Here is a 17,351-nt window from a genome sequence, read left to right as displayed (position 1 = left end):
ACCGCACTTGCTATTACCATGGTAACGGGCGTCGCCAAATAAACATAGTTTATTGACAAAAGCAGCTCGATTATTTTTCCCGTCTTCTGTCTGTATGACTCCAGATTCCAGCACTTGATGTACAGATTTTGTTAACAGCAAAAGATGGAATTTTGTAAAAAGTGTGAATTAATTCTGCATCAGAAATGTCTGCTAGACAACAAGCAAACACCTGTTTAAATGCTTGTTCTCTGAATACAGTTCTGATTGATCGGGGCTATGCTAGTAGCTGCTCCATCAAAAAAAATAAGTAACAAGCACATCATTTCAGAACTTACCAGGTAGTCCAACTTCCTATATCCCTCCAAGAAAATTCTCTTTTCACCTGGTTTCTGTACAAATATGAGCAACGATACAGCTCTGGGTGCCCTAATTCGTTCCTCCAATTCTAATTTAACAACATCTGAAAACTGATAGGGTTTCGTGGCAGTGTTGCAGATATCTTACTGAAGTTGAAATATTTCAATATTTCGCGTGGATACACCGTGATGCAAATTTCACATAATTTGCGTCACCCGCCACTAACTCACATCTTTGACTTGACTTGCCTGCTTGCAACGAGGTCAGTGTGAACAAACCATATAGTTTATTAGATAGTTCATTGCATGAAGACAAAGGTTCCTAGTTACCATTTAATGATTATTTATCTTAAGCAGGATGTTGTGAAAACCTGACCTGATTGCTGCTCTGTGGTAGGACTTATCTGTGTTTTAAGTGTGTTTGTCAGATGAGAGTCAGTAAAAAAGGGGTTTTAAAAGTCAGGAGGGGTTAACAAAGGGATTGTAAGACTTTGAACACTGAAAAGCGAAACTTGTGGAGACATAGAGCAGGTCCACCTCACCTTTCCAGAACCTGGACAGGTCATCATGGTGGACCTGGAGAGATAGACCTCCTGGCTAAAACCTCGTCTACCTCAGAGTGTGTGGCCCCCTAAAACACAATAACAGTGCAGCAGATACCAAGCAGAACTTTGTCACCATAACATGACATAACAATACCCCAATCAAACACTTCACCACTTAAAAAGTTGCGTTTAGTTACTTACCAGCAGTGTTTTCTCTCATATCTTTGCACATCATGGATTGTAGAAAGATATGTACAGTATTGCTAGAAATTAGCTAGTTGCCATTGCTACAATGCTACTACTAAATAAAATGTATAAAAACTCACCAGGAATACCAACTGTCTGGGCAACCCTCTGCTACGCTAGCTGCATCTATTAACATCCCTTTAGTCATCTACTTCTCAATCTTTTTCTTCTAATTTGCGCAGACTTTTAAATATAACGTAGCACTTGTGTATTTAATGGAGGCACTTTTGTGAGTCTGTCCTCTCATTAGCTACCGCACAACGGTGAACATCTGAACACGTTTGCCACTATTAGGGGACTACTATTCTGATAGGAAATTGAACTGAACTACAGTATTTCGCTCTACCGTCTTGCCTTCAAAAATACATTACAAAGGAGAATCTTGTCTATTTGGCAAAATCTTCTTTGCACTGAATTTTATAATTAAAGCCTGTATTATAATAATGTAAAAAACAGAGTGATAGCTGTTAGTTAGAAATTAGAGTTGACATGGTAAATTACATGGTATTAATTCCAACATTACAGAAACAGTCATGGAGGAAGTTTTAAGTTTGCATTAGCATCAAATTAAAAGAGAAGCAGATTAGAAAAAAGGGAGGTTCTTAACTGACATATGAAATCAATATAGACCTTTTCAACAGAATTCCATTGCTAGGCAACAGCCTTGGTCCTTGTTAACTTCCTGTCAGTCATTCACATGAACTGCAACAGGAAATAAACTAGGCCACATTTAGAATGTTCATGTTATATATCTTTGAAAAGGTCTAGGAAAAGTGAATCGAGTGGCCAGTACGGCAAAATAAGCTGATATTCCTATTAAACAACTGTCTACAACTGAACCCAAACTGACAGATAGTCTGTATGGTCTTGCGTTGCCGGACCATACTCCAGCACTGCAGTATGCTCTGGTTACACTGTCTTATCATTCATGACACAGAAAAAACACTCTGGCCTGTTTGTATTTTTTTCAACCAATCACAATCGTTTTCAGCCCCCCACCAGATTTATCCAAGCACTGTACATCTGGTAAGCCTGTATAAATGCCAAGGAGTCTAACACCAGACTGAAACACGTACTTAGGCTGTGATATCTCACATAGTCTAATGTTATGTATGACTTACATAGGCAAGTCGACGTACAGCTTTTGGTGTTGTAAGGAGTCCTCGAATGCGCTCTTGGACCTCTTCCCATTCTCTGTGAGAGCTGGACTCAGACCTGAACATCATATCAACAATCAGGGAATTGTAGCTTGAGTGGCATTGTTTATCTGTCATTATTACTTGCTTCATTGCAGTGTCAGCTGCATACACTTATTTGCACTGAAACTCAAAGACAGACGAGAAGTATGACATCCATGTAATATCTGTGCAACACAGATATTTTCAGTCCATGATATGTTTAGCCTAGCTTAGCCTAGCTTAGCAGAAAAAAATGAAAAAAGGGAAACTGCTAGCTTAATCTGCAAGTCTGGCAGATGGAGTTGACTCAGTCAAATTTTGAATGTTTATGACTCTCACGCCCCTCCCCTCTACTACCGAGCTCCTCTGCTCCCTCCCATCGAGTGCTCGTCAGTGCGCGTGCACCAGATTCCTGTGAACACGTCCGTCTCTTCTCTCATTGCTAAACAGCATGGGGTACACGCTACATGGAGGAAGGCTGGCTAACTTACTCATAGTTAGCAACTTCTAACATCATTTAGCGTATGCCTAGCTTGAGGCGTGTCCATGTGACATGCGTGAGCGGGAGGGGGGAGCTGTGGCGTGTGCACAAACTGTGAATTGAGTGGACAGAATGATACAGGCGCGGTGGATTTTGGCGAAACAAACAACAGGCTCTACGTGCACGTAGAGGCGCGTTTTTTTTCTTAAACCAGATGATTTATGTTGTTCTATCTGAGCAGAGTGTCGGCTTCAGTGAATATGATCAAACAAATGTTGTCGACTGCACGTTTAACTTCATCAAAAGTAGGAAAACTAAATATCACAACTTGTGCAGTTATTGGTGTTTGATGAATCATATCTTATTTTGAATGATATTTTCTTCCTTTTCAATGAGGTGCATATAATTAGGTAATTATACTGGATGTCAATATTTAAAACTAGTTAAGAAGAGGACCTGCTGTGCCTGGCCTGTTCCCTGTAAGATCGCCACAGTCCTGAAGGGTCAGGACCTTGATGATAGTCAAGAGGGTAATTTGTTTCTGAAGAGCTGGAGTCGTCTTCTGATATCCCTCCAACCTGCCAATGGAAGCAGAAAGGAGTAATTTTCTTCTTTCATTACACCTCAACAACTGATTCATTTCTAGTCTTTCTAGTCTAATGCTAGTCTCAATTGCAGTTATTAAAGACTCAATCAGTATGTTTTGACCTAAGTGTATGATATATTTAGACACTTGATTAAAGAGGTTGAACTACAAATAGCCAATCTGTGTTTTTATGTGCCTAAATTTGAATTATGATCAGTTGAGGAACTGATCATAATTCAAATTTAGGCCTTTGTATAACCATGTAAACCTTCGTCACAAACATATTTTGATTTTGTAGTGTTAGGTAAGTATTTTTTAAAACTGTCAAATAGGCTGGGAGTCACAGGTTCCAATCCTGTATTGTAAAGTCCCAGATTGTGCCTTTAAGGAATACTTCAACTTGTTTGGAAATTTGATTTCTTTCCCAGAGTGAGATAAGAAAAATGATATCAATTGTATGTCTGTGACTTTAAGCACAGAGATGGAGTTAATACATGGGAAGCAGACGGAAACCACCAGCTTGGATCTGTCCAAAGTTCAAAAATACAACTACCAACTACCTTTAATCAATGAGCTTTAAAGGTGTTGGTGGGTGTATATTTAAATGTGTCCAGGCTAACTGTTCTATCTTGCTCTCATATGCTATGCTAGGCTAACCACGTCCTTACTCCAGTTCTGTACTTTATCTGGTAAACCCAATAACGTCCTGTTCATGCCAAAGAGCAAGAAAATAATGTGTTCCTACCAAACCATTGGATACAGATTTCCTTCTGCCAGTTCTCACTGAAACAGCAAAAGAGGGGATTATCCAGGGGGGGTGGTTGATAGAAATTTGACTGTGAGTGGGTTTTCGTCAGCAAACTAACAGCCTGGTACAGTCGCGTAAACAGGGCAGTATAACAATAACACTAAACTTTACAAGCTCTGATGGTAAGTTGTTTGACAGTGTAATCAATGTTTAGTAGCATCATGACAGCATTATATGAGGATTACTACCTACGCATGAAGACCTGGTCAAAGGTGAAGAGGAGGTGGTAAACAGTGCAGAGTGGTGGGGCGAGGCAGACCGACTTGCTCCAGGCCACGAAGCCAGCATCTACACACAGGAGAATGATGATACAGTGAGCAGGCCTGCAGGTCAATCTGCTACAGGGTGTACACAACCAGGGCTGTGGTTGTCTTGGCAAAGAGGTTGGATAATTTTGTTGTGATAAGAAAATAGGACACATATAGAAGTTGTTCTAAATAACAAATAAATGTTTCCTAAAATGGCTGGATACTAGTGACTAACGATAAGATAGTAATTAGCAACAGCGAGCAGCACAAAAGGCATTTTCTCTTTAGAAAGAAGTTGTGGAATATTATTTTTAATACAGACTTTGTGATTCCAATATCTGGTATACAATATCACTTACCACTCCAAAATGTCCTCTCACTTCATTGATTCAAGACTTAATACAACTGTTATACATCAGTATAGTCTCCCCCTCTCTCTCACCCCATTTCATATCTGTCCTCTCCTCTGTAATAAAAAGGCTAGAAAAACTGCCAAAAAATAATATTTAAAAAACAAATAGGAGGAAACAGAATTGGATGCTACAGCTACAAAATCAGAAACATTATCTTTAACTTTAAAGTTGTATTCCATAAAATTGGAGATTTGTTGTTTCTAGCGGCCGATTTGGCAGTAAGATTTCATCTTCCAGAGCTCCTTTAGAAACCGAACAGTGTCGACTGTATGGCATCATGCTGCATCCGGCAGGTGAGAGCTGCCAATCTACTGATGCCATACAGTCGACACTGTTCGGCACTCCATACTGATAGGAGGTCCCAAGAGAGAAGGGAAACGACGTAAAAAGCGCCACTTACTGTGTGCTTCACTTGATTTTAGCACGGGATTTCTCGGCTATAATGTATATACAGGTATATAATAATAGGGATGGGCACAATTAGGTAATTCCAAGATCGAGGGATCACATCAATTCCTTGAGGGCCAATCGAGTACTTGTTTTTTCTAAATCTATTTTTAGAACTCAACGCATCATCCTGCAGGAATAATGATGCACAGCAATACAGCCTACCCAACACCTAATGCTGATTCTCAATCAAAACAATCACTGTTCCCCTTTAAGGATTGATTTTTCACAACCACTACTTCAAAACATTGTTTCCTTACAAAAATGTGATTAAATCCTTGTTTTCATTCTGTTAATGATCAGTCAGCTGTGGAGAACAGGTGCTCCTCTGGCACAGAGGTGGCCGGTTTCAGCAGCTGCTGCCACAGACACAACACTCACTTTTGTGTCTGTTGGACTTCCACTACTGCAGTGGGTTTTTCTGAGCACCAATGCATGGCTCACTGAAACAAGCTTCTAGCTCGTTGACATCAACATTTTCAAACTAGTCCTCCTGAAGAGGGTGTTCAGTGCCTCGATGCTGCGGCCCTGAACGTCACTTCTTTCCCTCCATATCATCTGGGCCTTTCACAGTTACCCTGTTATGAAGGTCACACAACTTCTCTGATGGTGAGATGAGGAGCCGGTTCCAAAGGTCTTTATGTCTCAGGTCAAGCGCAGAATAAAGAGGTGTTCACAAAAAAACTTGAGTGTCGTTGTTTACCAATCGTGTTAATTTGAAGGACTACTCGAGTGATCAGAAATGATCAGTTACTTTCATCGTTTATAAATAAAACAATGTTCTTACAAATTAAAAGTTCAATTTATAACTAATCAAACGCAACCTTCTTCGAACCAATACACTGTTTTGCTGTTCAGGCTAGCCTTAATTGGTCTTATATGACCTGTAGCTTATAGTGGCAAAATTCAGCTAGTATTAGCTGGCTAGATAGATATTATTATGTTAAAGGTTCTATGTGTAACTTTTTTTACATGTATTTATAATTGTTTATGGCCAATGGATGAACATGTTGTAATGTATCTTAAAAAATGAGACCTTCCCCGACTTACTTGGTTGCTTAGAACTGTTTGTGGACTGACTACTATTAAAAGGACTCCAACGGTTAAGCAGTTTTAAGTGAGGAGCTATAGCAGGACCATATCGCCTCACACAGTAGCTATAAACAACTGATCATTCCCATTCGATCATCTGACAACAGTCAAATGGGCTGCTTGGGTCCAACCAAAGAAGTTTGTGTCAAACATCTCATCCTCTTCTTAAAGTCATAACTCAGTCAAACCAGAACACACCAGTCATTCTGCAAACAGGAACTGCTGGTAGCTAATGGAGAAGAAATATTAGGTGAAAAGAAAGGCATAGCCCCTAGCTATAAACCATATAAACTGTCCTAGAACAGCTACGGAACACTCCCACGTCAAGTGATGTCTTTTCTGAAAGAAAACACAGTTAAGGATTCAAGACAGAGGGCTAATAAATGCCTCATTAATCCCTTGTCACAACTAACAGGTGGGTTCCACAACACAAATAGGTTCGCATGGTTGTTGACACTTGCACCATGCTTTCATTACACAGCCACATAGCTGCTTTTGGTTAGGTGACATGAAAGACTGAGTGAGGTTTGTGCACTGTAAAAATGAAAGTTAAATCAACATTTGCTTGGATACGTTTACAGTTGTTTATGTTTATATTTTAGTGGACATTAGAGAGGAGAGAGGTGGGAGTGATATCTATCAGATACAAGATGCACTATATAATCACTGCTGTGTGGAGATGTACCTAACTTAGCTCTTCTCTGCCATCTGGTGGCTGGAAATGATGGCCAGTTTTTCAATGTCTATAGTTTATTTTGGAATAAAAATGTGCTGTTTTTGCTTACGGGCTGGGTGGAGCTAGTCGCGTCCCAGTCAGCCGGGCCGGGAGATGCAGAGTCCATGCTGAGCAAAGCCAGGCGCTGTGTGTTTCCAGCTCTTGGAGGGGACAGGGACTGGGATCTGGGAATGTGTGACGGTGACCTGGTGCTTCTGTGTTTTTCTCTGTACGTCCTGCCACCTCGTCTCCTCCCAAAGGTTTGAGGTTGTTTCATCTGAGGAGAGGAGCTCCTGGGTCTGCTAGAGTGTTTCCTGTTCCTTTTCATCACTGGCCTCTGGAAACAAAAGAGTGGATGTCTCACAACGATCTACAGCCTTAACGTAAAACAGGGGCTGGGCTTTCTGGCTGCCTATGTTAGAACCATAGGTGTTACATTTAATTCAAATATTCATTTTGAGTTGCAGGCCTAGGTAGTTGTCTAACCATGCTTTCTGCAGTTAATACTCATCTCCAAAATTAAATCCTTTTTCTTGTTTAATATTTAATAGCTAGACTGGACAAATTAAGCCACTTTTACCATTCATGTGTATTAGGTACTGCATGGGTACACTGCAAATAGGAACTGCTAAAAGCTAATTCAGCATACTTTTGATATTGTCAGGAGTTGAAAAAGTAAACAGATTCATAGTAAAAGGCATGGGGCTTATTCTTTTTTGCCTGATTTTGTGTACTGTTGTATTACTACTAATCGTATAACCTTGTGAGTCCATCCTGAGCCATTGTATTTTACTCTCAGATCAAACTGGTAATGTGCAGCTGAGAAAATTTGGAGTTTGACCAGCGACCGAACCAATCAGCACTGGTTTCGAGGAGGATTTAAGTGATGAAACGAGAAGAGACTGTTCAGTGTAAACAACATGGAGGCTTCCACGGATGAGATGAGCAGCTATGGAGCAAGCTGCTCACTAACTCTATTTTCTCTGGATCCTTCTGTTGAGTATTGACCGGGCTCCTGAAATTGGGCCTTTGATCCGTAAATTCACGTTACACAAACGGCAAATATCTTTTACTGACATGTTGTTTACTTTCTGAGCTTTGCTTCGACGCTGTTAGTATATCATATGCTTCGTTGATCTAATTCGTTGATTCGGCCCGTATGTTGGTGATAGACAGATGGTTTATCCAATCAGCAACCAGTATTTTCTCCCCTTCCCCAAAGATCTCCAAACGTTCACACATGGATATGCTGAGACAATGAGAATCAATCCATCTGGAGGAGTCAGGTTACTAATCTTGTGCTTTACATTAAAAATGCTAAAAAAATGTATAATTGTTATCAGTATTACTTAAAAAAAGGTCACACTTTGAATTTAAGGAGCCAGTTAATGTTGTCTCCACAGATATCGTAGGACACAGTCTGATTTATTATATATCATCTACATACATTTTGAGACATGTAATATAATCTTTACCATGAGTACATTGGGGTAAATGTTGATCTCTGCATCAGCTGAGCACTCAATGATGGTTGTTTTGGTAGAGAACTCTAACCTCGGAGCAATACCCTGGGCAAAAGAGAGCAGAGAGAAAATGTGTAGCATAATCACATCAAACTGCAAAGATCACACTTTTTTATATTTCCGTGCTACTGTGGCCAAGACCAGAAAATGTGATAATGTCTAAAGATGAATGTAATTTAATGTAATGTATCCATTTCCTGATTTCCAATGCATGGTTCAGCTCGACTTGATTCACTTTTGGTACAGGTCCTTTTTCTTTTCATTTTCCACTGCAGATACCCTAAAGCGACAGTGGGAGAAACTGCCAGAACATAATTTTCAACATGACACTTACTGAATGCTTGCTAATTGTACTGCATACGGTGTAGTGTATGGCATAGTTTTGTGAGCCGACATTTTTTCAAATCTGGGTTGAGTGAATACAAAAATTGCAGTCTCTATTGACAGTAGCTTGACTTTATAATGGTGTAATATGCAGTATTCCAAAAACTATTAAGTCTATTTAGTATCTTAAAAATAATGTTTAAACTCCCTCTCAATCATCACTTCTGACCCACTAGAAGAGTGTGGTGATGTTTGTATCTGCAGTGAACCTGCCCTCTGCCTGGATTTTCTTTTTTCTTATTACCGTATTTTGAGGTAGACAGGGATGTGTGTGGGTGTCAGCGTGGGTGTTAGTGTGTATTTGTGCTTTAAACGTAATTGCTGTGAAACAATCAGAAAATAGTGAGCAATAGAACAGTGCCATACCACGCAGTAGAAACAGAAAGTTTGAAAAGGCTATACATAGCACCTTTAAGCCACATGCTGACAACATTTTTATACACTTTACAGTGTCAAAGGCTTTGACCTACTGGAAAGTGATGTGCTCGGGTCATCAGAACCTCTCGATCCACTCCAGAAGAGGAGGGAACCAGTTTGGGCTCTGGGAATAAGAAACGGCGAGCATCTTCTTCAAAGCAGGCCAGAGTATCGGCCACTGCAAACACAGACACACTTTAGGGGAGGCACAGGTGAATGGTAGAAATGTTTAACTAATAAATATCACCCTGAAACTTCCCCAGTTGATTGCTGACATTAAGACAAATATTGTTTTTGTATTACAAGTTTTATAAAATTGTTTTATATATATTTATTCATTTATTTTAAAAAAGGTTTTTGAAACCTTATGTCACTCCATGAATCCTAAATACTGGCAACAACCTTAAAAAATAGTAAAATGAATACATATCTCCATGAAACTTCCCCAGTGTATTACCTAAATTAAGACAATAATTGTTTGTATTACAAGTTTTCTGAATTTAAGAAACATTTAGAGATACAAACAGACAAATTGTAGTAAAAATAAACACCTAAACATGTATTTTACATGTTTCTTCCCAACAGTCTGAAAGAAGACATTTAAAAATGCATGAAACAATTATGGTTTTGCCTGTCGTGTCTCCCCTTTGAGGAATGCTTCAACATCCTTGTGTGCAGACAGGAAAGAGAAGCTTCAGTAAAATAAAATAAAACACAAAGCAAAAGTAACCTCACCTGGAGGCATCAGCTGCACCAGTTCAATGGCAACCGTCTCATCTGAAGACAAAAGGTATCGAGTTGAGAAAGATCCACAGATGCATACATGGGTCTGAAACTCAAGTTTGTATTCATGTGTGATGATGATAGCCTCCCTTTTCCTAGGTGTACTGAGAGTTAGGGGGTTTCTGAGCAGTTTACTCAACACAAGTGCCATCCACTATCCAATCACTGAAAAATAAAATTCTCCGTGCTTTGTCGTCTCGCAGGTCTCTGCTGATCGTGGTGATGCCTGCTGCCGTGATCCTGCATGACGCTCCCTGCTACTTCTATAACTATTAATCATATATACTGTCACTAGTCTTATAAATTATAAAATTTGTAGCCATAAAAACGCCATAAGTGGTATGTCTTGCTGTACCATAGCTGCTATTGCCGCTACTCAACATTGATCATGTTTGCCATAATTACTATCATTTTCATATTCTATCACCATAGATGTGCTTGTTTCCACTTTTCTGCTGTATTAACTGCCATAACATATAAGTCATATTCACATTACTATAGATATTATTATAGTTACTGTTACGCTTTGGTTGCTTGCATCTCTGGAAGTGTGTCTGTCTCTCTGTCTTTTGTCTGTCTTTGTCTTTCTATCTTTCTCTCTCCTTTTCTTCCTCCCCAACCGGTGCAGACAGATGGCCGTCCTCTACAGAGCTGGGTCTGTCTGACGTTCCTGCCTGTTATAGGGAAGGTTTTCGTTGCCACCGTACTCTACGGGGGAATTGTTGGGTCTATGTAAATCATAAATAAGTCATAGAGTGTGGTCTATACCTACTCTGTAAAGTGTCCTGAGATAACTTTTGTTATGATTTGGCACTATAAATAAAATTGAATTGAATTGAATTGAAGCGTAGAAATCTCCAAATATCAAAAGTTTTTGATACCTAATCACAGCATGGATTGTTCTATGGTGTTCCTCAATGCTGTGGTAAATATGCTGCTTGCAGAAGTATTCAACCTCTTTCACTTTGGCAAATGACACAATTCTCATTAGAGGCTGAGCCCCCCTAAAGGGCTGATCCCAGAATTCCCCTGGGTTCTAGTTCCCTATAGAGATATTATATTGGATTTAATGGCGCTTTGTTCAAACAAATGCATTGCAGTTTTAATGACGGAGGCACCTAAGAAAACAAATGTATTCATAAAGGAGGTTTCCTTCTTTTGAGGATTATGGATACCATAATTATGTCATTATATTTATTTCCAGGACTGCAGGTAAATATGACATGTGATTGGAAGCTGATGGCTCTCATTAATGAAAAACAACATTATGTAATACAATATCTGCCACGGACACTATGACTGTCTTATATAACTAAAATTAGGTAACTTACACTCAAGCATTACAGTGATGTCTCCAGGATCAACTGCATGCCTGAAAATCTGGACAGAAACAAAATATTTATGCTTCTTTAAAATATTTATTTGTGTACTATTTATGGGCGTTATTACGGGTAAGTGTTGTACAGTCATGTCAAGGTTATTTATGGCATTAATAAGATTTACCGATCACATTAGCTATTTTCATTTAGATGATTCAAGCCTCACTTCATCATAGATATTTTCTTTCAGATGGATGATAAGTAAAGACTTACCTTTTCAAAGGTCATCTTCTCATAAAACAGCAGAGGGAAGATGGCAGGGAGACACTCAGACTGACGGTACTGGCCCATGAAGCACATGCTAAGGTAGATATCATCCTTGGCTGGCAGATGAACTCCAGGACAAGAAACCTGAAAGGATCATATATTAGTATGATGATAAAAGTCAAATGTGTGTGTGCGAGTGGAGGGTGATAAAAGTCAAATGTCACGACAAAAGTCTCATATGCCTCTTTATTTTATTTTATGGAAAAATCAAATGATTATTCCACACTGTCAGGTCTTTTATATGGGTAATCAACCAACTCAACTTTACCTTTCCTTCAACTAACAGAATCCCCCCTTAAAGTGTTATTCTGGTGCAAAATCCTCCCATGGTCTTTTTCGGCACTTACTGTACGTACATCAAATAAACCATCAAGACAGTTTTTTTGTATAAACTATTAACAGAGAAATCCGGGAGAGTCGCTAACAGTCGGACGTGGCTAACACTGATTAGCTCGGGGCAGTATGGTGAAGGCATTAAAATGTCTTTTTTAACCATTAATACTGCTGAAAATAACAGACTCCCTACACAGAAAACAAAGCACCAACAGCATAGTTAGTGAACCCAGAGTTTATTAAAAGAGTGTTTTAAGGACTTACCTACTGGCTCCTGTACCAGCTCCTATAGTAAAGTCCGTTCAAGTGGATTACCAAAGTCAATCCCAAAGGAAGGAGCCCATTGGTGCTTCGTTAGGGACTCTGATTATTCCAGTGCAAAGGTTTGGTGCTACTCTCCTGGATTTCTCCGTTAATAGTTAATAGTTGTTGTCCCGATGGCTTATTTGATGTATGGAAGTGCTGAAAAAGACCATGGGAAGACTTTGCGCCGGAATTACACTTTAATTTAAAAAGTTTGCCCATGAAACATATTACCATGTTCAGATGTAAGAGTAAACTTAAAACTTTCCTTTTTGATAAAGCTTGCAGCTAGGGCTTACAATCCCTTAACAATGTTGTTATTCTTTAAGCTGATTTTGCTCTGCTTAATTATGCTGCTATAGGCCTAGTCTGCCGGGGGAGAATACTTTTCCTGATACTCTGAGGTTTTCTCCTCTCTGCCTGTGTCATTCATGTCTCATCAATGCATGTTACTAAATCAACTTCTTCCCCGAAGTTGTTTGTCCTTTGTCGTCTCGCAGGTCTCTGCTGATGGTGGTGGTGCCTGCTGCCGTGGTCCTGCATGACGCTTCCTGCTGCTATTATCACTGTTACTCATATAAACTATCATCAGTTTATAAATTATAACATTTGTAGCTATAAAAACACCATCAGTGGTATGTCTCGCTGTATCGTAGCTGCTATTGCCACTACTCAACATTGATCATGTTTGCCACCATAATTACTATCATTTTTATAATCCATCACCTTAGATATGCTTGTTTCCACTTTTCTGCTGTATTAACTGCCATAACATATAAGTCATATTCACATTACTATAGATATTATTATAGTTACTGTTACGCTTTGGTTGCTTGCATCTCTGGAAGTGTGTCTGTCTGTCTCTCTCTGTCCATCTGTGAGTCTTTTCTATCTTTCTCTCTCCTTTTCGTCCTACCCAACCGGTGCAGACAGATGGCCGTCCTCCACAGAGCTGGGTCTGTCCCACGTTCCTGTCTGTTATAGGGAAGGTTCTCGTTGCCACTGTACTCGACGGAGGAATTGTTGGGTCTATGTAAATCATAAATAAGTCATAGAGTGTGGTCTTTACCTACTCTGTAAAGTGTCCTGAGATAACTTTTGTTATGATTTGACACTATAAATACAATTGAATTGAATTGAATTGAATTAGATACTCCTGCTGTCACTCGTAAAATTGAGCAATGAGCTACTACTTACAGTTTGGGGCTTTTTTGTTTGGATGAGGGCTTTCACTTTTCCTGTTCCCACATATTTCCATAACACTCTCCAGCTCACACAGGATACGGGATAGTTATACTTTTCAGGAAAAACAGTAGGTGCTTGGGCAGATGAAATGCTCTGCTTTATCATTACAGCCTGTAACTTACTGCTGCTACACTTTACACTGTCACTTAGTACCACCACTACTTCACTTTATTTTGTGGTACTGTAACTTACTGCTGCTACACTTTACACTGTCACTTTATATCCCCACTACTTCACTTTATTTTGTGGTACTGTAACTTACTGCTGCTACACTTTACACTGTCACTTTATATCCCCACTACTTCACTTTATTTTGTGGTACTGTAACTTACTGCTGCTACACTTTACACTGTCACTTTATATCACCACTACATCACTTTATTTATTTATTAATGGTACTGTAACTATCTGCTGCTACACTTACTGTGCTTTAGGACATGCTGCTTCATTTCACTGCGGTTTACTGTAACTTACCGTAACTTACTTCAGTATGAAATGCTGCTACACTCCACTGTGCCATACTGTCACTTAGTTCTGTAGGAAATGCTGCTACATTTCTAACACTTATAACTTATCGCTCCTTCTCACTTATTTAGTTTGTACTTATTTTATTTCAATCTGCTGCTAAACTGCACAGTGCGTATTGTTGTATATTGTATAAACCTACGCTTAACCACGATGTCTGTTGCACTCTGTCACACTTAGTTAATTGCTTGATTTATTTTACGTTAGCTTTATTTTGATTTGATTTATGTTTATGCTTATTGTTACTCTGATCCTTTTCCGCCTTTGTATCGAAACTGTTGCACAATAATTTCTCTCGGGATAAATAAAGCTTCTTGAATCTTGAATCTTGAAAATACCATACACGTGGTATTTTGTTCCTCATCATAACCTTCCCTTTTTGTTGGAATCAAAACAGTGTCCTGAAAATGTTATGCTTCCACAAGACTTAGATTAGGGTGTAGCTAAATACACCCATTCTCAGTCAAATGTGCTGTTTGAACTGAATTGGATTTTAGTCTCATTGATATGCACTACAGTACTGTACTACACCTAAAGGCTTTAGTTCATATTAATATATCAATGATGCATATTTTCATAGTTGGCCCCATTTTTCACTGATTGGAGAAGTCTGTAGTTGAACAGATATATAAGTATTATATAATATATACAGATATATAATCATGTTTACACGTGTCGCCTAAGTGACTGGTTCCCAAACTGTGCTACTTGTACAACTGGTGGTACTTAAGCTCTCTCTGGTGGAAGGTGAAGTCAGGAAAAAGAAAACATGAATTTCTAAATGAATAAGCTTTAAAGATCCTTAAAATGTAACTTTAAATAAGTTCAGCATTTACAATCATATTTTTGTTTCAATATCAGCCTGTTACAGAGTCATGTTCATGAGTCATGAGCCAAACTGTTATGGCTAGATAGAAAGCAGAACGATTGATTTGGAAACTCTGACATGTTAGTTCTGATGTTCTTCATACAATGTGACAGTGGCTGAAGACAGTCAACAATAAATAATCTTCTGATTAGGAATAAACCTTCAATAAATGATCTTCTGATTAGGAATAAACCTTCAATAAATGATCTTCTGATTAGGAATAAACCTTCAATAAATGATCTTCTGATTAGGAATAAACCTTCAATAAAGAATCTTCTGATTAGGAATAAACCTTCAATAAAGAATCTTCTGATTAGGAATAAACCTTCAATAAATGTGTGAATGTTCTCATTCGTCCAGGTCATCGTTATCCTCAAAGCAATTTCAGTCAAAAACAACTGGACTGGTTGTCAAACAACCAGTCCAGTTGTTTTTGACTGAAATTGCTTTGAGGACTTCAATAAATGATCTTCTGATTAGGAATAAACCTTCAATAAAGAATCTTCTGATTAGGAATAAACCTTCAATAAATGATCTTCTGATTAGGAATAAACCCTCAACAAATTATCCTGTCCGTAGCAGAAGAGTGTCAGCCTACGCTGCTGTATTTGAACACTGGTCCTAGTGGTGGGACTGGAGAGAGCCTGGTGGTTTCTGAGGTGGTTCGTCATGGACACAACTTGCGAACCACTGACCTAATGAATGCCATGCAGTATGTCTTTCAAAGATGAGACTGGCTTATCAGAAACAGGTATTTTTTCCCCCCTTATCAGTTTTCAGTCATTTACATGTACAGTAAGCAATACATTTAATAGGCCTACTACATATCCCTGAGACTGTATTTAAAAGACATTTGACATTATAGCGTGACACGTCATAGCAAGTCATGCATTATACAATTAGAAAAGGTTTTTAATAGTAAATGTACTTAGGTATTGAATGAGTTCTTTAGAATGAAGAATAAAAATGTTTCCCTTCAAATGTATCATTGCTTTACATATCGACTAATAATAATAATGTAACATAGCACAAAAGACTAAGTGTCACTGAAGCTTTTGGAGTGAACAGTAATACATTCCCAACACACACTAACACTTGGTGGGGAGCCAGAGAACCGGTGAGGGGAGTCAAGCCGTGGCCTCGTTGAAATGTGGGCTAGCTCATACAGCATTCTGAGTCCGGTGCTAACACACGTCTGGTTACTGGTCACACACTGGGGTCGCAGACAAATGTTGAAATGACAGAGACCGCAGTGAGGACATTGAGAGGGAGGAAGCTCTTACCGCTCGGAACTTTAGCTCAGCCACCACTTTCAGGGCCTTCCGGGACATTGGCTCTTAAGCGTGTCTCTCAGAGGTGAAACGCCGGGTTTGCTTCAGCTGCAGCTTCAGTAACATTGACGGTAAATGTGTATCAGTACAGCCGAGTCAACTCTTCTTCGGTTTAGAGTCACCTTGCCCTGTTACCAGGATACTACAACTTCCCGGTTGCTATGGCAACCTCCAATTATATCTTTCCGGAAAGCGTTGTCCGTTGCCTGACCACGTAGTTTATTTACTATGACCAGTCTGTCCATAACGTTTCACCTTAGTCTGTAACGTAGTTTCCTGCACTGCTATATAGCCTACATTAACACTAATGCATTAGATTATCTAATCCCTAAAAACTGCTTGTCACTGACTGCTCTATTAATTTTTGATGACATATTTAAGTTTCTTTTTTACCTGTAGGCAGGGCCAGAGTAGCTCACTCTGGGGCTCTGGGCCAAAGAAAAGCTGTGGGCCCCAAGTCACTGTGTGCATCAATTGGTAGCCTAGGTATTCATTTGCGTTTGGCAATTATGGAACAAGTCTAGGAACCAGATGAATCATTTGTGGGTTTAAGACGATGACTGACAGAAGAGTGTCATACTTGAATGTAGTAAGCCCTTAGCTATGTAGTTATTAGCATTCAATTTCTCTTCGAGCCTGCATGTACAGGGGCCTAAGCTGATTTTGTTCTGCTTAATGATGCTGCTATAGGCCTAGTCTGCCGGGGGATAATACTGCTCCTGATACTTTGACCTTCTCTCCTCTCTGTCTGTATCATTCATGTCTCATCAATGCATGTTACTAATTCAACTTATTCCCAGGAGTTGTTTGTGCTTTGTCGTCTCTCAGGTCTGTGCTGATCGTGGTGGTGCCTGCTGCCGTGGTCCTACATGATGCTTCCTGCTGCTATTAATACT

The 17,351-nt window shown here is 39.3% G+C and overlaps 1 protein-coding gene across 1 annotated transcript; it reads right to left on the bottom strand.

Moving 5' to 3' along the window:
- Positions 1-903: 903 nt before the first annotated feature.
- spata6l (spermatogenesis associated 6-like) lies at positions 904-16,455 on the bottom strand (the record flags this gene model as incomplete). The annotated part of the gene is made up of 10 exons (XM_083937294.1): positions 904-969; positions 2,251-2,344; positions 3,245-3,366; positions 7,168-7,434; positions 8,573-8,665; positions 9,475-9,599; positions 10,157-10,198; positions 11,536-11,584; positions 11,797-11,934; positions 16,408-16,455. The coding sequence occupies 10 exons, from the start codon at positions 16,453-16,455 to the stop codon at positions 904-906; spliced, it is 1,044 nt and encodes a 347-aa protein (XP_083793420.1).
- Between the last annotated feature and the right edge of the window lie 896 nt (positions 16,456-17,351).

Source organism: Echiichthys vipera (genome assembly GCF_963691815.1).
Source record: "Echiichthys vipera genome assembly, chromosome: 22".
Taxonomy (NCBI): domain Eukaryota; kingdom Metazoa; phylum Chordata; class Actinopteri; order Perciformes; family Trachinidae; genus Echiichthys; species Echiichthys vipera.
This window is presented reverse-complemented; position numbering and strand designations above follow the sequence as displayed.